Here is a 24,007-nt window from a genome sequence, read left to right on the forward strand (position 1 = left end):
GAACAGTCAAATGAACGAGGTATTCTTTCTCCTTTGAAAAAGCTAAATTGCACAATTTCATCCAATTCAGTTCGAGGAACACATTTTCCTTTTTGTGCTTGAGTCACCATATTCACCAGCATGACTAATGTAGGAATAATTGAAGTAGGAGATGTAGAGAAGAGGTAGAGAGGAGGCATAGAGAGGAGCACACAGAATCCCCTCTCTGGGACACATAGCCACACAGTTTGCCCACGTGCAGCAGGAAGCTGCATGTCCTGTAGTTGAGTATGTAGATAGATGGATTACCTAATGAATGCATTACAGTCACAGCTTCAGAGAGAGAGAGAGAGAGAGAGAGAGAGAGAGAGAGAGAGAGAGAGAGAGAGACAGACAGACAGAGAGAGAGAGAGAGAGAGACAGAGAGAGAGACAGAGAGAGAGAGAGAGAGAGAGAGACAGAGAGAGAGAGAGAGAGAGAGAGAGAGAGAGAGAGAGAGAGAGAGAGAGAGAGAGAGAGAGACCATTTCTGTCAGTGCAGCCACCTCCTCTCCAGTCTGGACGTCCCATAGCTTGTCCGTAGTGTCCATGCTACCCATGGCCACCAAGGTTGGTTAAACGCCAAACATACCTGGTCGGCACCGAAAACTGTATTAGCTGCCATTCACATAGAAAATCAGATTCAAAGCTCACTGCAATCCTATTTATACTGAAAGACAAGTCCAATCTCTCAGAAAGTCCCTCCTACTATTTCCACAGTGTGTCCTCGGAAGGTGTGAAAACATTTGCCCATCTCGGCTCTCCACATCCTGCAGGTCTTATCAAAGGACCCAGTGGAAATATTGGCCCTGGATTAAAGAGGAGAAATTAAGGTAAGATTTGAGATAGGAAAAATACTTTCTTTTGACCACCAACAACTCTTTCCCAACGGAGGAACATAGGATAGGGATAAAGCTCTCTGGGACCTAAGAGTCTCAGTCGGAGTACTGATCTAGGATCAGTTTAGCCTTTTATATCATAATTAATCAGATTATATGGACAGGGGGGGACCTGATGCTAGATCAGCACTTCCACTCTGAGACGCTTAATGAACACAGGTCCTGGTGTTTTTATACCCGGGGTAGATTAACAGGAAGGTGGTTACCCCTAGGGGTTGTTGAAGGCAATGGCGTACACCACGTACCTGTGGCCCTCCAGTGTGTGCAGTCCCTCGCCTGACGCCGTGTCCCATATTTTACATGTCCTGTCACAGCCCCCAGTTATAAAACTTCAGTCACACAGTGTGACTGCAGCGCCTGCAAGGGAGAAGGGAGGAGGACATTTATTTTTACTCTGAGGCGGTTTACTTGACTGCATTAATCCAATTTACATCTATACATTTGACAGTGTAATACCCATACATAATACGTCTGGCTTTGATGTGCTGAGGAAGAGTCCTGAATTCTACAATTCCCACCCCCTGCTGCCACCTAGGGTTTAAATGAGGAATTACAGGATGGCTGTACTGTTTACAGAATGCACTGGCAGTGTGGTCATACCCGTTAATGGCTGTCTATGGCTGCATCCCAATTCTTCACCGTTTTCCCAGTGTGCACTTGCACACAAGGGTGGCTGATAATGTGGCAGGCAATGACATTATCATTAAGAAGAGAGCCTAATGAAAATAAATGGGTAGCTCATAAAGATGGAAACTGTTTGACCTTGGAGAGGTAGAACCTGCAGTTGTCCTGCTGACCCAGTTTCTCCTGCAGTCTGAGGATCAAGAGTTTGACTTGTTTGATGCGTGATACTTTGATCAGTGGCTCCGATTCCCTGATCTCTGATATTAACTCCTTGGTGTCTGTCCTGTCTGGATAGATATGTGTCAGAGTGATACATCACGGTCATTGAAAATAGGGGAATAGACGTCATACTGTATTGCAGGATCAGTGACGAAGCTGTGAAGAACTAGTGGGTGTGTTTTTCTACCTGTTTCACCATCATCATCATACAACACTAGCACTAATATAATAACTTGCATACATACAGAGCTGCCAACTCTAACGCATTGGCCGTGAGACACGCATTTGACCCTCTTCTTATATCTCATGCATTGAACATTACTTTTTACATTTCTCTAATTAGTCTATTGTATAGTCATCGCATTAACTTTTCAACTGTGCTCCAAATCGTTTTGAAATCGGAGCATCAGCGCCTACAATTTAACATCACGAGCAGATTATCTATCATTGCCCTGTCTAGCCGCAGTACTGTGAACCACGTCACATTGAAGCGTATGATTGGTCTAGTTATGTGAGGGATCAAGGGGATTGGATGCATGTTTTAAAGAAACGCCCCTCAAGATTGGAGTGGAGCTGAATGGAGAAAGAGAACGTTCTCCGCTGAGTTTATAAAACTGTAAAAAGAGAAGCATGGTAGCACAGTTTTATGTAAACTGTTGTCAACAAGATGTGGTTGATGTTACTCCCGTCCATGAATCTATTGCAGAATGCAGCCTTTTGACAGTATGTACTAAAGTCGATCTAATCCATACTTGCATTTGTCCCCTCGTTTGGTATTTGGCATTTAGGCTGTGACAACAAAAAGACAGCAGACAGTCAGACACACAGTATGTTTTAGCAGGAAAGTTTGGTAGGGTGACCTTTTGTAACTTTAAAAATGATTTTGTCAAACAGATTGTGAACCCAAAAGGGCATATTTGATTCTAGAGTGGAAAAATAAATATACAAATAATTTGGTTAGGGTGTAGGAGCAGCTTTATGTCACCTTGTCTTCAGGATATTTTATTATCAGTGGAACAATTATCATTCTTAACAATGGGCTAAATAATAGGGTAATTACTAGGGTAATTACTGGGTAATTACTGGGTAATGAATAGGGTAATTACTGTGCATGTCAGCAAGAACACTACTGCTTCAAGTTCCTCGGTGTACACATCACTGACAATCTGAAAGGGTCCACTCACACAAGAAGGCGCAACAGCAGGGCTCTCCAGAGGGTGGTGCGGTTTGCCCAACGCATCACCAGGGGCACACTGCCTGCCCTCCAGGACACCTACAACACCCAATGTCACCGGAATGTCAAAAAGATCATCCTGGACATCAACCACCCAAGTCACGGCCTGTTCTCCCCACTACCATCCAGAAGGCAAGGTCAGTATAGGTGCATCCAAGCTGGGACTGAGAGACTGACAAACATCTTCTATCTCAAGGCTATCAGACTGTTAAATGGGCATCACTAGCCTGCTACCACCCGGTTACTCAACCCTGCACCTTAGAGGCTGCTGCCCCATATACAAAGACATGGAATCACTGGCCACTTTAATAATGGAACACTAGTCACTTTAAATAATGTTTACATACAGCTTTACTCATCTCATATGTATATACTGTATACCATTCTACTGTATTTTAGTCAATGCCACTCCAACATTGCTCGTCCTAATATTTATATATTTCTTAATTCCATTATTTTACCTTTAGATTTGTGAGCATTGTTGTGAATTGTTAGATAATACTGCACTGGAGCTGAAGAACTGGAAAAGCCTCCCGCTTCACTTAAGTCTCATGTATTGGAGCATTTTGGCTTCCCTGTCAAATATGATGACCATTACGGTGTGTAGGCATTGTGCCACAAGACAATGCCACAAGACAATTGTGCCACAAGACGTATTATCATGGAATACATTGAGCATGGCCACACATTTAAAGCGTCATCACCCTGTGTGTCAGTGATGGGAGCCAACTCAGCCATCTCACCGCGACATTTAAGCAGCCATTTGCTGCAGAATCAGACCGGGCTCAAGCCATCACCAAATCTATTGTGATGTTTATCGCTGCAGACATGAGGCCATAGTCTGTAGTAGAAAACAAAGGGTTTAAAACTATGGTGAAAGTGCTTGAGCCACGCTATGAAATCCCCTGGCGCACCCACTTCAGTATGAAGATCGTGACTGATCTTTATGAACATTGTCGACGAATTATCCAAGGCATCCTCTGTTGCCCTCACCACATTTGGGTGGACCTCCAGGGCAACGGAAAGCTACGTGACTGTGACTGCTCACTACACCACAGAGATGTGGGAGAAGTCCGGTGCTACAGACACGACCCCTCTATAAGAGTCACACAGGCACACATCTGGCGCAAGTACTGCTAGGAGCAGTAGCAGAGTGGGAGCTAGAGAGGCCTAATAGCAATACCACCCCAGATAATGCCAAGAACCAAGTAAATGCAGCGATAGAAGCTGGACTGGGGCCACAGATAGCTTGCTTTGCACATGTGATCAATTTAGCATCTCAAAGGGGAATCTCAGTGAACCAGATGGGAGGATCAGGAAGGTGGTTTTCTTTTCTCCACCGAAGCACAACAGCTGCTCAGGTTAAGACCAAGCAAGAAATGCCACAGCTATCAAATCAAATCAAATCAAATGTATTTATATAGCCCTTCGTACATCAGCTGATATCTCAAAGTGCTGTACAGAAACCCAGCCTAAAACCCCAAACAGCAAGCAATGCAGGTGTAGAAGCACGGTGGCTAGGAAAAACTCCCTAGAAAGGCCAAAACCTAGGAAGAAACCTAGAGAGGAACCAGGCTATGTGGGGTGGCCAGTCCTCTTCTGGCTGTGCCGGGTGGAGATTATAACAGAACATGGTCAAGATGTTCAAATGTTCATAAATGACCAGCATGGTCGAATAATAATAAGGCAGAACAGTTGAAACTGGAGCAGCAGCACAGTCAGGTGGACTGGGGGCAAGGAGTCATCATGTCAGGTATTCCTGGGGCATGGTCCTAGCTTTAAATTCTATTTAAAAAAGAGGAGGATGTCTACCGACCCACAAACTCATACACCATGTCACAACTCTACTTATGACATGTTGGAGAGCTGTTTATTTAACTAGGCAAGTCAGTTAAGAACAAATTCTTATTTTCAATGACGGTCTAGTGGGTTAACTGCCTGTTCAGGAGCAGAACAACAAATTTGTACCTTGTCAGCTCGGGGATTTGAACTTGCAACCTTGCGGTTACTCGTCCAATGCTCTAACCACTAGGCTACCCAGCCTAGCTACCTTAAGCAGCAGGCAGCTGTATACTCTGCACTGACAGACAAGACCCTGGAAAAACATTAAGACATCGTCACCTTGTCTGATGATGAAGTGAAAGTGGCAGAGGAGGTCCTCCAGGTGCTCAAACCCCTCAAAACGGTTACAACCCTATTGAGCACTGAAGCAGCACCCTCTGTGTCCATGATCCTACCTCTGAAAACAAGGATTCTACAATCCATGGCACCAAGTGAGGAAGACAGGACCATCACTAGAGATGTCAAGGCTGCCATTAGAGAGGACCTGAACCCCAGATACCCTCCTAATGTACAGGACTACCTTCATAAATCTACTGCACAGGTTCAAGTCCCTGTCTCACCTAGACCCTGCCCTACGCGGAGGACATACAGTGATCTCACCACTGAGATTGTGGCCACTGTAGAGGTAAAAAATAAGAAATCAAAAATAAGAGTGAATTACTTACATAATAAATATTCTGCAGTCTAATCTTAGAATCATCCATTTTTGATTTGGAATAAAAAAGAATGGCTTTTATTAAATATTATTGCCACAATTATAGTTCTATGAAATTTGAAAATAAATCATTAGTTAGTTTATTAATAGATCAAGTCATTTTTTTCTGCAAGGTCAAGCCACAGAGCCGACAAGAGCAGACTCAGAGGCATCTCCTCCACAACATAATTTGGCCATGAAGGAGCTTTTCGGGGAGACCTTTGTGAGCAAGAACACAGACAAGACGTTTGCCAACACCATCAAAGAGGATGTGGAATCCTACAAGGCAGCAAGCAGCATTCCAGTGGATGGTGATCCACTAACATGGTGGAAAAACAATGAGTGTAAATACCCTCACATTGCCATAACGGAAAGATGCTACCTGGCTGTGCCTGGCACTTCAGTACGAAGTGAGAGGGTGTTCTCCATGGCAGGGGACATAGTGACTGCAAAGAGGTCGACCCTCTCCCCAGACAACGTAGACATCCTCCTCTTTTTTAAATAGAATTTAAAGTTAGAAGCTCAGGTCTGCTTTGCTTTCTTTCTTTTTTTATACGGACATAGGCTATTTTTTCATTCACTGTTGTTCAAAGGAAGAAGGTATCATGCCTCATATTGCACTTTAATTTAACAATTGATTATTGAATATTTTTAGATATTATTTAAACATTGAACAGTTCCTTGCTTTAAGTGGTCTTTAAGTAATAAATGGAAAGCAAAATTATATTTGTCTCCCTTCTTTTTTGTTGTTGCTGATCCTAAAATAATCAGATCCGTTGAACCACTAACTTAAACATATACAGTTGGCCTTGCTGTTATGATTTTAGTTGTCCTTGATTTTCTTTGTTTTTTTGCATTGTTTTTTTCTGTTTCTTTCACTCATGAGTTCATTTTCTTGGTTGTTGGTGCATGGGAATGGGGAATGGGGGTGGGGAATGGAATTCATCGTATTTTTTATTATTTTATTTCTTTTCTTTCTTTTTTCTTGGGGAGGGTGACAGTGGGAGGGGTCTCGGATGGTTGAGGGACAGCTATGGGGAACTGTGGGGGGGTCATGTTTTTTTGGGCCTTGTGGGAGATCTGTCGACGTGCCCTTGAGCAGGGCGTTGACCCTGGATGCTTCTGTGTGTCGCTCTGAATGAGAGTCTGTTGGATGACTGGTATGATGTAGTTGTTGAGCGGCTTCACTGCAAGTATATTGTATGTTTTTGGATATTCAATTAAAATTAAAATAAAAACATGTTTTTTAAACAGCCTCCCGGAGGCGTTGGAGAATCTGTCATGAAGCACATGTTCTTGAGTGGAACGGGAGAAGATGAGGATATCATCTAGGTAGAACATCATTGACCAGAGCCTGGAACACAGCAGGGGCGTTGGTAAGGCCAAATGGCATGAACAGATACTCGTAGTGACCACTGGCCATGTTGAAGGCGGTCTTCCACTCGTCCCCTTCCCGTATCTGCACCAGGTGGTAGGCGTTCCGTAGATCCAGCTTGGAAAACACGATGGCCCCCTGGAGCGGCTCGAAGGCCGAGGAGATGAGTGGTAGTGAGTAGCGGATCTTAATCGTTATGTCATTGAGACCCCGGTAGTCGATCCACGGGCGCAGGTCCACGGGCGCAGGTCTTGTCCTTCTTCTCCACAAAGAAGAACCCTGCGCGGACGGGAGAAGAAGAAGGATGGATGAATCCTGCAGCAAGGGAGTCCCCAATGTAGGTCTCCATCGCCTTGGTCTCTGGTCCCGACAGAGAGTACAGTCAACCTCGGGGCGGAGTCATGATAGGGAGAAGGTCAATCCTGCAGTCATAAGGTCGGTGCGGCGGGAAGCAAAGTGGCACGGGTCTTGCTGAACACCTCCCGGAGGTCCTGGTACTCAGAGCCCCAAGGAAGACGTCCCGGGGCAGGTTGTGCTGACTTTAGGCAATGGGCGTGGCAGCCCATCACCCATCAGACTATTCTTTATTTAATCTTGTCTTTACATATACTCAGGTTGGGGGAGTAACGGATTACATGTTACATGTAAGGGATTACAAAAAACGGTAACTGTAATCCGTTACGTTACCAGCAGAAATATTATAATCAGATTATCGATACTTTTGAAAAACTAGATGATTACTTCGAGGATTACTTCTAAATTCATAAAGGATGTTTGCGAAAAAAAATCTTTGACACTTCTCTGTTTTCTCAATGACATTCAAATCAGCATTGAAAAAAGGCGCAAATGTAAGTTTGTTTCACCTGAGCGAGTCTGACCACAAGTCAGAGACCACTATGATGACACACCAAATGTGTTTGATGGATCGCAGGAAAAGAGCAGGAATATGCTTTTGTAGGCTACAGTCCAAGCTATCTACCAATGGTGTGACTGCTGTTGTCAGGGGTTCACCTAGGGGTCATGATAGTGGCTGTACCAAATGTTTGATTTATTATAATAATTGATTATGCTTATGTTGTATTAATAGAAGGGGAGGGGTTATAAGACCCCGCCCTCCTTACATTTATAGGGTCCTAGACTACAGATTAACAATATATATATATTAATTATAGAGGTTTGGTATTGTTCCACAGTTGTTTTCTAGTCTCTCTGCCTCTTATAAAGAGACCCCTCTGAGAACTGTGTGACTGAGAACTTTGCATAGGAGTGTAGGAAATAAGAGACTAGTCAGACATTCCACAATAAATCAACTTTGGGGAGTGGACATTTATTAATAATGATTAGTAATGACGTATGCAGTGACATCACAAGGCCTGGACTTCAGGGTTAATAAAATAACTTGGGACCTTTTATATTTTGCAGAACTTACTCAGAAACATGCGTTATGTTCCTGTTGTCAACTTCTGTCTGCAATTGCATTAATAAAGGCTTTTGAATGATTTAATTAAAGATATTGTCATAATGCTATTTTCACCAATGAGTCAATGATTGACAAGGAACGAGGAAACGAACCCCAACACTGTCAACCTCCAACGATTATCCAACTTGAATAAACGCTTGGAGGTAAGAATGACAGTAGTGTTGTAGTCTATGGCGATACAGATATCACTTATTATTGATATCTACATAATGTTAGCGTGTTGATGTGAATAACACTGCTACTCTCTCATTTAGCTATTTGCTCCTTACAGATTGTGGTTGTTGTGAATGTCTGTTCACAAATCTAAATGTGTATTTGAACCCATCAATGGTTGAATTAAAGAAGTTTAAGCTGCCTATCAATCATTGTTTTTGAAACCAGTGGACAGCCAGTGAAAAATATGCTCTTGCAACAGCTGCATAGTGCAGATCCCAGCCTGTGGAATAAAAGTGAGGCTTTTATTGCTCAATCTAATTCATTCTGATAAAATAAATAAATCCATAGGTCTAATGAACACATGCTCAAACTTACACACTTTTGATAGACTTAAAGGGGCAATCTGTAGTTGCTACATCTATTTTTTGGACCTATACATTACACATACAGTACCAGTCAAAAGTTTGGACACACCTACTCATTCAAGGGTTGCTTTTATTTTTTACTATTTTCTACATTGTATAATAATATTAGTGAAGACATCAAAACTATGAAATGACACATAAGGAATCACGTAGTAGCCAACAAATCAAAATATATTTTAGATTTTAGATTCTTCAAAGTAGCCACCCTTTGCCTTGATGAAAGCTATGCACACTCTTGGCAAAGAATGCCATTCCATGAGCGCATAATTTATTTTTCAACTCGAATCAATGAGCCCAGTCAGTCCTCCATGACAACACAATCATAAACCAGACAGTTGTGCTGGCTAATAAATCTAATCTATACTTGGCTAATCTATACTTCCATATTTCCAAGTCCTATTCTTGAAGATCAAGGGGTATAACATTTATTGGAATGACTGGAATTCCGATAGACTTTGGTTTTTAATGTAAAGATATAATTTAATTGTATTATTAATTATATGTAGTAGAAAGTGATGGGTTAGAAGAATCCTACATAACCAACCCATATAGTAAAATGTAACATCCATATATGGCCACCTACAGTGGGGCAAAAAAGTATTTAGTCAGCCACCAATTGTGCACGTTCTCCCACTTAAAAAGATGAGAGAGGCCTGTAATTTTCATCATAGGTACACTTCAACTATGACAGACAAAATGAGAAAAAAAAATCAAGAAAATCACATTGTAGGATGTTTAATGAATTTATTTGCAAATTATGGTTGAAAATAAGTATTTGGTCAATAACAAAAGTTTATCTCAATACTTTGTTATATACCCTTTGTTGGCAATGACAGAGGTCAAACGTTTTCTGTAAGTCTTCACAAGGTTTTCACACACTGTTGCTGGTATTTTGGCCCATTCCTCCATGCAGATCTCCTCTAGAGCAGTGATGTTTTGGGGCTGTTGCTGGGCAACACGGACTTTCAACTACCTCCAAAGATTTTCTATGGGGTTGAGATCTGGAGACTGGCTAGGCCACTCCAGGACCTTGAAATGCTTCTTACGAAGCCACTCCTTCGTTGCCCGGGCGGTGTGTTTGGGACCATTGTCGTGCCGAAAGACCCAGCCACGTTTCATCTTCAATGCCCTTGCTGATGGAAGGAGGTTTTCACTCAAAATCTCACGATACATGGCCCCATTCATTCTTTCCTTTATCTTGTCCAGGTCGCAATTGTAAATGAGAACTTGTTCTCAACTTGCCTACCTGGTTAAATAAAGGTGAAATAAATAAAATAAAAACTGCATAGCCTATAGAAATGTTGCGCAACATGAGCTCATGAAGTGTGATTAGATTTTCGATAACATTTGCATTGATGAAATGGTGATTACAGGGACAATAGAGTGCTGAGTACCAGACAGTTAGCAAGTTTGGTAGGCTACTAATGACCGTCAGCAGCATCAGAGATTGGAGAAGCCTATTACCATGACTAAACGGTCACATGGAATTTGGCTGCCGTCATGACTCGTGACTGCCGGTGTGGCGGCAATACGATCACCGTAACAGCCCTAGTGGTAACACTCCCCGGCAAGTGTTGCATACAACTTTCTACCTGAGAACAGGGATCAATCCGTGCTTCCAAACTTCCCACTGTTTCTATCTCATCTTCATCGCTGAATGAATGAAGTGTCAAACCACCTAAAAAATGTCATCCCCCCCCAAAGTCGTCAAAGTTTGAGTGTTCAAGCAATGTTCAAAGCATCCTGTATACAGCTGGCCAGTGTTTTTTATTTTTTTATTTGGTCATAGGCCTAAGCTATGTCAAAATACGTAGAATTGCAGGAAATGAGCCATGAAACAGTACAATTTTCCTGATGGAAGACCCCCAGTCCCCCCTCTAGGAGTTGTGCCAGAGGGCAATGAAATTCACATAGCAAATATCACTCCAAGCTTTCTTCAAAAGTTGACAGCCCTGTACATATCATGATCACTAAAACAGCATCTCATTCATAAACATGAATTGTACTATTGTCTACTCACACTGGAGACAAATCCAACTAATCAATGAATTTAGTCTTCAGAGCTCCTCCTTTTTCATATTCCAGGATGATACCTGTGAACAAAAGGCATCAATTCAATATTCGAAACCAGACCAATTGTGAGATACAAGTTGCTTTAGGCCTACTTGTAACTTCAACTTGTGCGCCATGCATTAAATTGCTGTTACAGCTAACTGGTCTGGCTAGCACAGAGACCTAAGGTTATGGCTCTGGGCTAGCCTAGCCAGTTAGCTCTAGGTCAGAACAGCACTACTGTTAAAGTGTCTGTGTTAGTATCTTAATTATCAAGTATTTTAGCATCATCAACAGCATATTCATTACCTGGTGGATAATATCTGAGAAAGAATCGTTTGAGTTTAATTTCACTCCTCCAGCAGAATCCCTTGTAAACAAAGCGTTGTTACGGCGACAGACTAGCTGGAGCTCGGCCAGGATGCATGTGCAGATGGACTGAAACACACAACTCACCCACAACTAACCTGTTCAAAAAAGACAGAACTTGTTCCATAACTGTGCACAAAACGTCTACATAAAGTCAACAATAGAGACTAGTAAAACTCATGATAACTGAGGCTGACGTAAGCTTTCATTTTACCATCAGTGGGACTATTTCCCAATAGCTCAAAGTCTCCCTCATATAAACTTGCATTCTCAGTTATGCATATGTAGTTCATAGACAGACTAAATTCATAAATTTCCCCGACAAGGACTTGGCCAAGTGATCTACTGCTGCCTACTGTCAACAGATCCCATTTGTACACAGGACTCAGACCCAGAGGTAGTGCGTGTGAGGGGGACATAAGGGGTAGCCTACCAGCATGGGTTCCTGGGCCAAGCTGAAGTCCACTGGCTGGGTGTTTCCCACAGCCGTTTTGTCGCTCTATGGGTTCTTCGCCAACTGCAGACCAGCTGAGCCCTTCCTAACACCCTACCTTATTGGACCATACAAGAACATCTCAGAGGAAGTGGTAAAGTAACCAGCAGCAGAGAGCTGTATGCTACACATGAACAGTTTTGAATGGATTTGTTAACAAGTTTGTGATAAGAAAGTAAATGATGCACACTATAAAAATGAAAATGAAATACACTACATTACCAAAGGTATGTGGACACCTACTCATCAAACATCTCATTCCAAAATCATGGGTATTAATATGAAGTTGTTCCCCCATTTGCTGCTATAACAGCCTCCACTCTTCTAGATGTTGGAACATTGCTGCAGGGACTTGCTTCCATTCAGCCACAAGAGCATTAGTGAGGTTGTGCACTGATGATGGGCGATTAGGCCTGGCTCGCAATCGGAATTCCAATTCATCCCAAATGTGTTTGATGAGGTCGAGGTCATTGCTCTGTGCAGGCCAGTCAAGTTCTTCCACACCGATCTCGACAAACCATTTATGTATGGACCTCACTTTGTGCATTATTCTTCCTCCACCAAACTTTACAGTTGGCACTATGCATTCAGGCAGGTAGCGTTTTCCTGGTAACCTCCAAACCTAAATGTGTCCGTCGGACTGCCAGATGGTGAAGTCCAATGGCGCCAAGCTTTACACCACTCCAGCCGATGCTTGGCATTGTGCACGGGGATCTTAGGCTGCTCTGACATGGAAACCCATTTCATGAAGCTCCCGACTAACAGTTATCGTGCTGACGTTGCTTCTAGAGGCCGTTCGGAACTCAGTAGTAAGTGTTGCAACCTGAGGACAGACGATTTTTATGCGCTACACGCTTCAGCGCCCGGCGTTCCCATTCTGTGTGCCTGCGTGGCCTACCACCTCACGGAGGAGCCGCTGCTGCTCCGAAACATTTCACAATAACAGCACTTACAGGTGACCGGGGCAGCTCTAGCAGGGCAGAAATTTGACGAACTGACTTGTTGGAAAGGTGACATCCTATTATGATAGTGCCACGTTGAAAGTCACTAATTTGGGTGTCCACATGTAGGTGTCCACATACTTTTGTATATACTGTGTATCCTCAGGTTACTGTATACAGTGGGCTATGTAGTTTTTTTGCTTCACATAGACGACCGGTGGGACTATTCAGTATCCCTGTGCATATTGAATAGATCTAGTGATAAATGAATAACTCCTCTCCCTGTGCCTCCTCAGGTGACCAACTACCTGTTCCCCATCTGGACGTACTCCTACCTCGTCGTCCTCTTCCCCGTCTTCCTGCTGACAGACTTCCTGAGGTACAAGCCGGTGATCGTGGTCCAGGGCCTCTTCCTGGTCACCAACTATGTCCTGCTCTGCTTCGCCCCCGGCCTGACCGCCATGACCTTCCTGCAGTTCAACTATGCCGTGGTGACCTCCACGGAGGTGGCCTACTTCTCCTACATCTACAGTGTGATCCCTCCGGAGAGGTACCAGCGGGCCACCGGCTACCTCCGCAGTGCCATGCTGACAGGCTCCACCCTAGGGGCCACCATAGGCCAGATGCTGGTCTCCCTGGCAGGGCTGGACTACTTCTACCTCAATGCTATCTCCCTGGGGATTCTCAGCATTGCGTTCCTCATCTCCATCTGGCTACCCATGCCCCAGCAGGGGATGTTCTTCAGGGGGGAGAAGGCTGCCCTGGGCCTGAGAACCAAGGGCCAGGTGGAGGAGGAAGCGAGTGCAGTGGAGGAGGTCCAGGATGCAGAAGAGGCCGTAGAGGATGGTGCTGGGTCGGGTAGGACCCAGGGTGCTGGGAGTAGTACTGGCTGGTGTAGCCTGCATAATGTGGTCTATGCTGGCAGGCTGCTCTGGAGCAGCTTCAGAGAGTCCTACTCCTCTAGGAAGCTGGTCTACTGGTCTCTGTGGTGGGCTCTAGCCACAGCTGGCTACGGCCAGGTGTTCAACTACATCCAGCTGATGTGGGACCACATAGAGCCTTCCAGCACCTCCTCTGTCTACAATGGAGGGGTCGAGGCCATCTGCGCAGTAGTAGGTAAGACAATCTCAGAACTGTGTGTGTGCGTGTGTGTGTGTGTGTGTGTGTGTGTGTGTGTGTGTGTGTGTGTGTGTGTGTGTGTGTGTGTGTGTGTGTGTGTGTGTGTTCAGTGGAGTAGCTGTGCCTTGGGGTTTTTCAGGTAAAATGTTGCAATGCTAATATTTATTTTATTACTCAATAAAAATATACTAATAAAATTCCAGAACGCAGCTGAATATTGGTCTCACAATTAAATGGGTAATGTGTTTCGATGGGCTTAAGGCAAAGTAGTTCCATGGTCATCTTCGCTTTGGTCCAAGTTGGGCTCTGCACGCAGAGAAGAGTAATTGCTTCAATTAAGGTGATAACTTGGGTAACGATTTCTCTGATTATTGCTGATAGCTCGGGTTTGAGAGATAGTGACGTATCGGAACAAGTCAATCTGACTCTCTCAGTAGATCAAGGGCCTCATTGTCAAAATCCTGAAGTATCCCTTTAATTAAATCAAACCCCTGTCCTCTATCCTATGTGTTCAGGGATAGAGACATTATACTGTCTTGATAAATTATGGTAGGAACACTTCTCCCCCTAGGAATACGATGAGGGTCCTGTTCCAATTCGAAGCATCCATCCTTGCTTGGGGTAATGACTGATCTGATATGACTGGATCGTTCTCTTATAATCTCCACCCGGCACAGCCAGAAGACGAGTAGCCACCCCTAGAGCCTGGTTCCTCTCTAGGTTTCTTCCTAGGTTCCGGCCTTTTTGGGAGTTTTTCCCAGCCACCATGCTTCTACATCTGCATTGCTTGGTCTTTGGGGGTTTGAGGCTGGGTTTATGTATAAGCACTTTGTAACAATTGCTGATGTAAAAAGTGCTTTGTAAACGCATTTGATTGATTGATTGATTGATTGATGAAAGCCATGTACTGAATCCTATGCTTTAATCCAGCCAACAGCGTTGGATCAGTGATTGCTTCAAGGAAGGGAGGAAGGATGCAGTTTACAAGTATTTAAACAGTTTAAAAGTATTTACTCAGGATGTAAAAAGGAAATCATCCACTGTTATCCCATCCCTGTCCTATAGGTGCAGCCGCAGCCTTCTGTGTGGGTCATGTAAAGGTGACCTGGGATGTCTGGGGGGAGCTGTCACTGGGGGTGTTCTCTGCGGTGGGGGCAGGGGCAGTGTTTCTGATTGGGCTCACCAGCAACATTTGGGCAAGCTATGCTGGCTACGTCATCTTCAAGGCCTCCTACATGCTGCTGATTACCATCACTACGTAAGTGAATACTCTGTAGGCCATACTTCAATGAACTCTGCTATATTTATTTCATATACCTTCCATGCATGTCCCATAGACATTCATCAGAAATGCATAATGAAAATATTCAGTACATAGTGTTATCTGTTTTGTCATTCCAGATTCCAGATTGCATCCAACCTTTCCATGGCATGCTTTGCTCTAACGTTCGGAGTCAACACTTTTGTCGCCCTCTTGCTGCAGACCATTCTCACAGCCATCGTTGTTGATGAAACTGCACTGGGGTTAGACATTATCACACAGGTATGGTTGCACAATGCAGAGCTAGACAGGCCATTGTCCCATCCTTTAACTGATCACTGCACAAGTTATCAAAAGTGAAGAGAGGTTGACACCTGGTGGCAAATTATTACTGCATTGTTACTGTTCTTGGCCCCTCTAATAAAACCAAAGTTTAATTTCCCTTTCTCCAGTTCATCATCTATGGCAGCTACTATGCCGCAATATCTGTGCTTTTCCTGATCAGAGGGATGTACACAGCCTGTGCACACCACTGCCGCCCTAAACAGGCAATGGACCAGGAGCAGAAAGAAGATCCCAAAGTGGAGATGCCCTCCTCAGACCAGTTCTGTTCTGACCACAGGCAGTCGTCTATCAGAGACTGAGGGGGGCAAGGCGTCTTCAGGGGTTCACCCTAAAATGTAATGGCATGGTGTTACATACTTGTATTTATAATAAAAATAAAACAAAATGTTGCGTACGCATTGTTTTGTCCCAACTTCTCTTTAAGTCATTCAAAAGAGAAGGGATTTCAATTGATAGTGCAAATTTAACATGGCCATGCTTATCTAATGTTTTAGTTATTGCATACATTTATTGAGCAGGTTGTTGATTGACAGACTGAGCTCAGTGATTACACAAACAAACCAAGGTGACTTCCGTATGGGGACTAGACTCCGGCTGGATTAAGGGTAGTGTGGGTCATGTAAAGGTGACCTGCAGACTAACCTGAGCAGGTAAAGCAATAAACCTGATTTTTGTATAAAGTATAAAAATGTGTGTGGGTGATAATAGTGGCTATCGCTGTTTGTGGATCTGTGAGGATGGAGGCTGTGAAGCGGTGGAGGGCAGGATAGGGCTAGCCCACCACTCTGCTGTGCATCTATGGGTTCTGCGGTACTGTGAAACCTCTTGTACCCTTCATCTACCCTTACCTGACTGGTCCAAACAAAAACCTGATGGTGGAACAGGTACAGTAGGCTTCAGGACAAACATTTCAATGCATTGTATTCATGCTCTTATACTATCTTTAATATAACCATGTTATTGACCACTGTATTACTTACCAGCCTGATAAAGAAAAGGTCAATCAAAGGAGAAAATGCTCACACTTGCCCACACATTTTTTGATGGCAGCAACTGAGGTCAGGAAGTAATCTGGACCAGGGTTTGAACTTGTGAACTTGTGGCTGTCAGCCCAACACCTTAGCCTTTACGGCAAGAGATCTGAACCTTTTGATGAGGTCGCGGCATCGCTCACTAGATGTTGGATTAAGGTCGCTACAATCAATCAATTAATTTTCTATCTGAATGTTGCAACCTCCCAAACAGACAGCAGTGTTGCACTCTAACCCAGGTGACCAACGAGATCTACCCTGTGTGGACCTACTCCTACCTAGCTGTGATGGTGCCAGTCTTCCTGCTCACCGATTGGTAGCGCTACAAGCCCGTAGTGGTGTTTCAGTGCATCAACTTCTTCCTAACCTGGGCGATGATGCTATTGGTGCAGGTGGTGGCAGCCTTTAAGGCGATGCAGTTCTTCCATGGCGTGAAGTCGGCCTGTGAGGTGGCCTACTTCTCATACATCTACAGCATAGTGGACATGAAACACTACAGCAAGGCTACATCCTTCTGCCGTAGTGTACAGCTGCCAGGCTACACAGTGGGCTCTGTGCTGGGACAGCTGCTGGTCTGTTTCAGCCTCATGTCTTACAAGAATAACATCTTGGTACTTAATCTGGTGATGATCTCCATTGCCCTGGTGACTTCCCTCTTCCTGCCCATGCCACATAGAAGCATGTTCTTCCATCAGAGTCTAAGTGAACCACCACAGACCCCAGAAGGAGGGGACAGGTGTGCAGGTGATGTGTCCACTGAGGGGCCAGTGAGGGCTAGGAGCTGCAGCCAAGTTTTCCTGCTGCTGTTGGAGAGACTTTCTCCAGTGCTACTCCACCAGGGCACTGCTGTACTGGTCAGTGTGGTGGGTACTGGCTCCCTGTGGCTACAATGAGGCAATGTTGTGGGAGCACATACAGCCATCCCAGAAAGTTACAACCTACAACGGTGGGGTGGAAGCTGTGTCCTGCCGGTTTGGTGAGTATTGAAGCACCAACTATTGGAGTACACATGACAATTGGGTATTTGTAGATGTTTGTCTGGCATTAATAATCAATCATCATCAACAGTCAATCTGCAGTCACACTACTAATATGTACTTAATGGTAAGTTTATCACATCATGTGTGTGACATACAGGTGCAGCGACGGCCAATGGAATGTGTTTCATCCAAGTGGACTGGGCCTAGTGGGGAGAGTTGTTCCTGGGCTCTTTCTCTGGCCTGGGGGCCTTATCATATTTGCAATGTGAGTTTGTGAATTACTGCTATTAGAAAAATGTAGGTGGCAAACTTGGATGATTATTAGGACATCTACAGCACTGGGTGTCACAGGAAGGCCAAGAAGATTATGAAGGACCTCAGCCACAGCTTGATCACCCACTACCATCCAGAAGGTGAGGTCAGTGGAGGTGGATCAAAGTTGGGACCAAGAGACTGAAGAACAGCTTCTATCTCAATGCCACCAGCCTGCCTCCGCTCAGTACCCTGCCCTGAACTTTAGTCACTGTCACTAGCCCACTACCAACCCTGCACCTTAGAGGGTGCTGCCCTATGTACATAGCCATGGGACATTGGTTACTTTAATACTGTTTTTTTATGTATATACTGTATTCTAGTCAAGGCCTACCCTATTAACTATTGCTGTAAATATAGTATTCTATCCTAAGTATTCTACAGAAATACTACATAGTATATACATATTATGTCCATAATGTCTATATATCCCATCATCTATATTTATATTTATACTACGGACTCTGACATTGGAGCTAGGAACACAAGAATTTCACTATACCCGCAATACCATATGCTAAATAAACTCAGCAAAAAAAGAAACGGCCCTTTTTCAGGATCCTCTCTTTTAAAGATAATTCGAAAAAATCCAAATAACTTCACAGAAAAGGGTTGTAAAGGGTTTAAACACAAAAGGGTTGTAAAGGTTTTAAACACTTTCCCATGCTTGTTCAATGAACCATAAACAATTCATGAACATGCATCTGTGGAACGGTCGCTAAGACACTAACAGCTTACAGACCTTAGGCAATTAAGGTCACAGTTATGAAAACTTAGGGCACCAAAGAGGCCTTTCTACTGACTCTGAAAAACAACAAAAGAAAGATGCCCAGTGTCCCTGCTCATCTGTGTGAACGTGCCTTAGGCATGCTGCAAGGAGGCATGAGGACTGCAGATGTGGCCAGGGCAATAAATTGCAATGTCTGTACTGTGAGACGCCTAAGACAGCGCTACAGGGAGACAGGACGGACAGCTGATCATCCTCACAGTGGCAGACCACGTGTAACAACACCCGCACAGGATCAGTACATCCGAACATCACACCTGCGGGACAGGTACAGGATGGCAACAACAACTGCCCGAGTTACACCAGGAACGCACAATCCCTCCATCAGGGCTCAGACGGTCCGCAATAGGCTGAGAGAGGCTGGACTGTGGGCTTGTAGGCCTGTTGTAAGGCAGGTCTTCACCAGACATCACCGGCAGCAAAGTCGCCTATGGGCACAAACTCACCGTCTCTGGACCAGACAGGACTGGCAAAAAGTGCTCTTCACTGACAAGTCGCGGTTTTGTCTCACCAGGGGTGATGGTCGGATTCGCGTTTATCATCAAAGGATTGAGCGTTACACCGAGGCCTGTACTCTGGAGCAGGATCAATTTGGAGGTGTAGAATCCGTCATGGTCTGGGGTGGTGTGAAATATCCGGGAACTTGCAGGTGCCTTGGTGGAAGAGTAGTGTAACATCTCACAGCAAGAACTGGCAAATCTGGTGCAGTCTATGAGGTGAGATGCAATGCAGTACTTAATGCAGCTGGTGGCCACAACAGATACTGACTGTTACTTTTGATTTTGAGTGTTAAGTGTGCTGAAAATAAACACAGTTGACAGTGAGAGGACGTTTCGTTTGTTGCTGACTTTGTGTATGCGACCAATAAAATTTTATTTGATGACATAGATTTTTGTGGTTGAAATAACATGAAAACGACATTGATTCAAGAAGTTTTGTCCAGTGGGTACATGTTGCATAAGCATGATTTAGCCTACTCCAACTACTCTGTAATTAAACAAAAAAAGAGGTGTACAGCTGATATGCAGGTATGATTTATTAATTTCATTTATTTATGAACTCTAGAAGGAATGTGTGTCAGTGGACCAGAAGTAGTGCCCTTTGAGAAAGTTGTTGATTGACAGATGGAGCTCAGCAATTACACAAACAACCTGAGGTTAGTATGCTACTACTACAGTATTGTAGTAGGGAGCCGATAACCCTGGACAGATAACACAGCTAAATCTGTCTCATCTGGACAGGTACAGCAGGAAAACCTCAGCAGGTGAAAGTTTTGAAGTTGTGTGGTGACAATCTCTGTGGATCTGTGAGAATGGAGGCTGTAAAGCAGTGGAGGACAGGATGGGGCTATGCCACCACTCTGTTGTGTATCTATGGGTTCTTCAGTACTGTGAAACCCTTAGAACCTTTTCTCATACCTTACCTGACAGGTTCAGACAAAAACCTGACAGTGGAACAGGTAAGCTACTACAGTACTGAAATATCAATATAATGCCATTCCCGCACTCTTGAGATTTTGAACAGCACTATATCTATGAGGACACAAGGGAACAAAGTAACACGGGGTCAGTTGTAACAGTATGATAATTGAATGTTACCCACTGTGTTAATGCTTGGTTAGTGTCTCTACAAGCCTAAGAAGTTAGTTTAAATCCATCAATTTTTTTTTTTTTATTGACAAAAATTAGATCCTAAAATAATATCCTCTCTCCGTTTGTATAGTTGATGACAATAATTATTGTTCTATTTTCTCACAAGATTTAGATAATTACAGGCTAGTGGGGAGTTAGTTGTAACGCAGTACTTAAAACCTTACATGGTATTTAGACACATTCACACAATGATATAAAATGTTGCTTCTTTACATCAATTTTAGCAGTACAACTAAAAGAATACCTTAAAGAAATAAGGTCAAATTCATACGTTTGTATGCTAATATAAATAGCCTACAGTGCCTTGAAAAATGATTTGCCCCCTTTTGTCAGGTGCGTGAATGAGGACCCAAAAGCGAATTAACAAACAGAGTTTCTTTAATGATGAACACACGTGGGCTCAGATGGACAGGTAGATTCCGACAGGACAGGACAAGGTTGCAGCAAACACGATGATAGTCTGGTTCAGGCATGAGACACACAAACAAGAATCCGACAAAGACAGGAGCAGAAACAGAGAGAGATATAGGGACCTAATCAGAGGGAAAAAGGGAACAGGTGGGAAAAGGGGTGAATGAGGTAGTCAGAGAAGACAAGGAACAGCTGGGGGAAAGAGGGACAGAAACGGTAACCTAGTACGACCAGCAGAGGGAGACAGGGTGAAAGGAAAGGACAGAAAGACACAACATGACAATACATGACAGTACCCCCCCACTCACCGAGCGCCTCCTGGCGCACTCGAGGAGGAAACCTGGCGGCAACGGAGGAAATCCTCGATCAGCGCACGGTCCAGCACGTCCCGAGAGGGAACCCAACTCCTCTCCTCAGGACCGTACCCCTCCCAATCTACGAGGTACTGGTGACCACGGCCCCGAGGACGCATGTCCAAAATCCTACGGACCCTGTAGATGGGTGCGCCCTCGACAAGGATGGGGGGGGGGGGGGAAGACGAGCGGGGGCGCGAAGAACGGGCTTAATACAGGAGACATGGAAGACCGGGTGGACGCGACGAAGGTATCGCGGAAGAAGAAGTCGAACTGCGACAGGATTAATGACCCGAGAAATACGGAACGGACCAATGAACCGCGGGGTCAACTTGCGAGAAGCCGTCTTAAGGGGAAGGTTCTGAGTGGAGAGCCAAACTCTCTGACCGCGACAATATCTAGGACTCTTAGTTCTACGCTTATTAGCAGCCCTCACAGTCTGCGTCCTATAACGGCAAAGTGCAGACCTGACCCTCTTCCAGGTGCGCTCGCAGCGTTGGACAAAAGCCTGAGCGGAGGGGACGCTGGACTCGGCGAACTGAGATGAGAACAGCGGAGGCTGGTACCCGAGGCTACTCTGAAAAGGAGATAGCCCGGTCGCAGACGAAGGAAGCGAGTTGTGGGCGTATTCTGCCCAGGGGAGCTGTTCTGACCAAGACGCAGGGTTGCGAAAAGAAAGACTGCGTAAGATGCGACCAATAGTCTGATTGGCCCGTTCTGCTTGACCGTTAGACTGGGGGTGAAAGCCGGAAGAGAGACTGACGGAAGCCCCAATCAAACGGCAAAACTCCCTCCAAAATTGAGACGTGAATTGCGGACCTCTGTCCGAAACGACGTCTGACGGAAGGCCATGAATTCTGAAAACATTCTCGATGATGATTTGTGCCGTCTCTTTAGCAGAAGGAAGCTTAGCAAGGGGAATGAAATGAGCCGCCTTAGAGAACCTATCGACAACCGTAAGAATAACAGTCTTCCCCGCTGACGAAGGCAGTCCGGTGACAAAATCTAAGGCGATGTGAGACCACGGTCGAGAGGGAATGGGAAGCGGCCTGAGACGGCCGGCAGGAGGGGAGTTACCGGACTTAGTCTGCGCGCAGACCGAACAAGCAGCCACGAAACGACGCGTGTCATGCTCCCGGGTGGGCCACCAAAAACGCTGGCGAATGGAAGCAAGCGTACCCCGAACGCCAGGGTGGCCGGCTAACTTGGCAGAGTGAGCCCACTGAAGAACGGCCAGACGAGTAGGAACGGGAACGAAAAGAAGGTTCCTAGGACAAGCGCGCGGCGACGGAGTGTGAGTGAGCGCTTGCTTTACCTGCCTCTCAATTCCCCAGACAGTCAACCCGACAACACGCCCCTCAGGGAGAATCCCCTCGGGGTCAGCGGAGGCTACTGAAGAACTGAAGAGACGAGATAAAGCATCAGGCTTGGTGTTCTTAGAGCCCGGACGATAAGAAATCACGAACTCGAAACGAGCGAAAAACAGCGCCCAACGCGCCTGACGCGCATTAAGTCGTTTGGCAGAACGGATGTACTCAAGGTTCCTATGGTCAGTCCAAACGACAAAAGGAACGGTCGCCCCCTCCAACCACTGTCGCCATTCGCCTAGGGCTAACCGGATGGCGAGCAGTTCGCGGTTTCCCACATCATAGTTACGTTCCGACGGCGACAGGCGATGAGAAAAATACGCGCATGGGTGGACCTTGTCGTCAGAGAGGGAGCGCTGAGAAAGAATGGCTCCCACGCCCACCTCTGACGCGTCAACCTCGACAACGAACTGTCTAGAGACGTCAGGTGTAACAAGGATAGGAGCGGATGTAAAACGATTCTTGAGGAGATCAAAAGCTCCCTGGGCGGAAACGGACCACTTAAAGCACGTCTTGACAGAAGTAAGGGCTGTGAGAGGAGCTGCCACCTGACCGAAATTACGGATGAAACGACGATAGAAGTTCGCGAAGCCGAGAAAGCGCTGCAGCTCGACGCGTGACTTAGGGGCGGGCCAATCAATGACAGCTTGGACCTTAGCGGGATCCATCTTAATGCCTTCAGCGGAAATAACAGAACCGAGAAATGTGACGGAGGAGGCATGAAAAGTGCACTTCTCAGCCTTCACAAAAAGACAATTCTCTAAAAGGCGCTGGAGGACACGTCGAACGTGCTGAACATGAATCTGGAGTGACGGTGAAAAAATCAGGATATCGTCAAGGTAAACGAAAACAAAGATGTTCAGCATGTCTCTCAGGACATCATTGACTAATGCCTGAAAGACAGCTGGAGCGTTAGCGAGGCCGAAAGGAAGAACCCGGTATTCAAAGTGCCCTAACGGAGTGTTAAACGCCGTCTTCCACTCGTCCCCCTCCCTGATGCGCACGAGATGGTAAGCGTTACGAAGGTCCAACTTAGTGAAAAACCTGGCTCCCTGCAGGATCTCGAAGGCTGAAGACATAAGAGGAAGCGGATAACGATTCTTCACTGTTATGTCATTCAGCCCTCGATAATCTATGCAGGGGCGCAGAGACCCGTCCTTCTTCTTGACAAAAAAAAACCACGCTCCGGCGGGAGAGGAGGAGGGGACTATGGTACCGGCGTCAAGAGCTACAGACAAATAATCCTCGAGAGCCTTACGTTCGGGAGCCGACAGAGAGTATAGTCTACCCCGGGGGGGAGTGGTTCCCGGAAGGAGATCAATACTACAATCATACGACCGGTGTGGAGGAAGAGAGGTGGCCCTGGACCGACTGAACACCGTGCGCAGATCGTGATATTCCTCCGGCACCCCTGTCAAATCACCAGGCTCCTCCTGTGAAGAAGAGACAGAGGAAACAGGAGGGATAGCAGACATTAAACATTTCACATGACAAGAGACGTTCCAGGAGAGGATAGAATTACTAGACCAATTAATGGAAGGATTATGACAAACTAGCCAGGGATGGCCC

At 45.2% G+C, this 24,007-nt stretch overlaps 1 protein-coding gene, 1 long non-coding RNA gene and 1 pseudogene across 2 annotated transcripts; 2 read left to right on the top strand and 1 right to left on the bottom strand.

The window, feature by feature from the left end:
* Window positions 1-466: 466 nt before the first annotated feature.
* Window positions 467-11,594, bottom strand: LOC118936442. The gene is made up of 4 exons (XR_005039978.1): window positions 11,327-11,594; window positions 10,986-11,058; window positions 1,162-1,273; window positions 467-826 (listed from the first exon to the last, which is right to left on the bottom strand). It is a non-coding gene; the product is annotated as an uncharacterized LOC118936442 (long non-coding RNA).
* A 73-nt stretch (window positions 11,595-11,667) lies between these two features.
* Window positions 11,668-15,887, top strand: LOC110507182 (thiamine transporter 2-like). Its single transcript, XM_021587080.2, has 5 exons — window positions 11,668-11,973; window positions 13,117-13,936; window positions 15,005-15,197; window positions 15,341-15,482; window positions 15,653-15,887. The coding sequence occupies exons 1-5, from the start codon at window positions 11,824-11,826 to the stop codon at window positions 15,842-15,844; spliced, it is 1,497 nt and encodes a 498-aa protein (XP_021442755.2). The 5' UTR covers window positions 11,668-11,823; the 3' UTR covers window positions 15,845-15,887.
* A 434-nt stretch (window positions 15,888-16,321) lies between these two features.
* On the top strand, window positions 16,322-17,469 carry LOC110507081 (annotated as a pseudogene).
* The last annotated feature ends 6,538 nt before the right edge of the window (window positions 17,470-24,007 follow it).

The sequence above is a fragment of the Oncorhynchus mykiss genome, chromosome 27 (assembly GCF_013265735.2).
Source record: "Oncorhynchus mykiss isolate Arlee chromosome 27, USDA_OmykA_1.1, whole genome shotgun sequence".
Classification (NCBI taxonomy): Eukaryota; Metazoa; Chordata; class Actinopteri; order Salmoniformes; family Salmonidae; genus Oncorhynchus; species Oncorhynchus mykiss.

Bases quoted from the DNA above. Each gene is read 5' to 3' on its own strand.
- LOC110507182 (XM_021587080.2), top strand. From the start codon at position 11,824: ATGGGTTCCTGGGCCAAGCTGAAGTCCACTGGCTGGGTGTTTCCCACA. The intron at 11,974-13,116 runs GTAAAGTAACCA...GTGCCTCCTCAG, and splicing joins AGAACATCTCAGAGGAAGTG to GTGACCAACTACCTGTTCCC. The intron at 15,198-15,340 runs GTAAGTGAATAC...TTGTCATTCCAG, and splicing joins CTGCTGATTACCATCACTAC to ATTCCAGATTGCATCCAACC.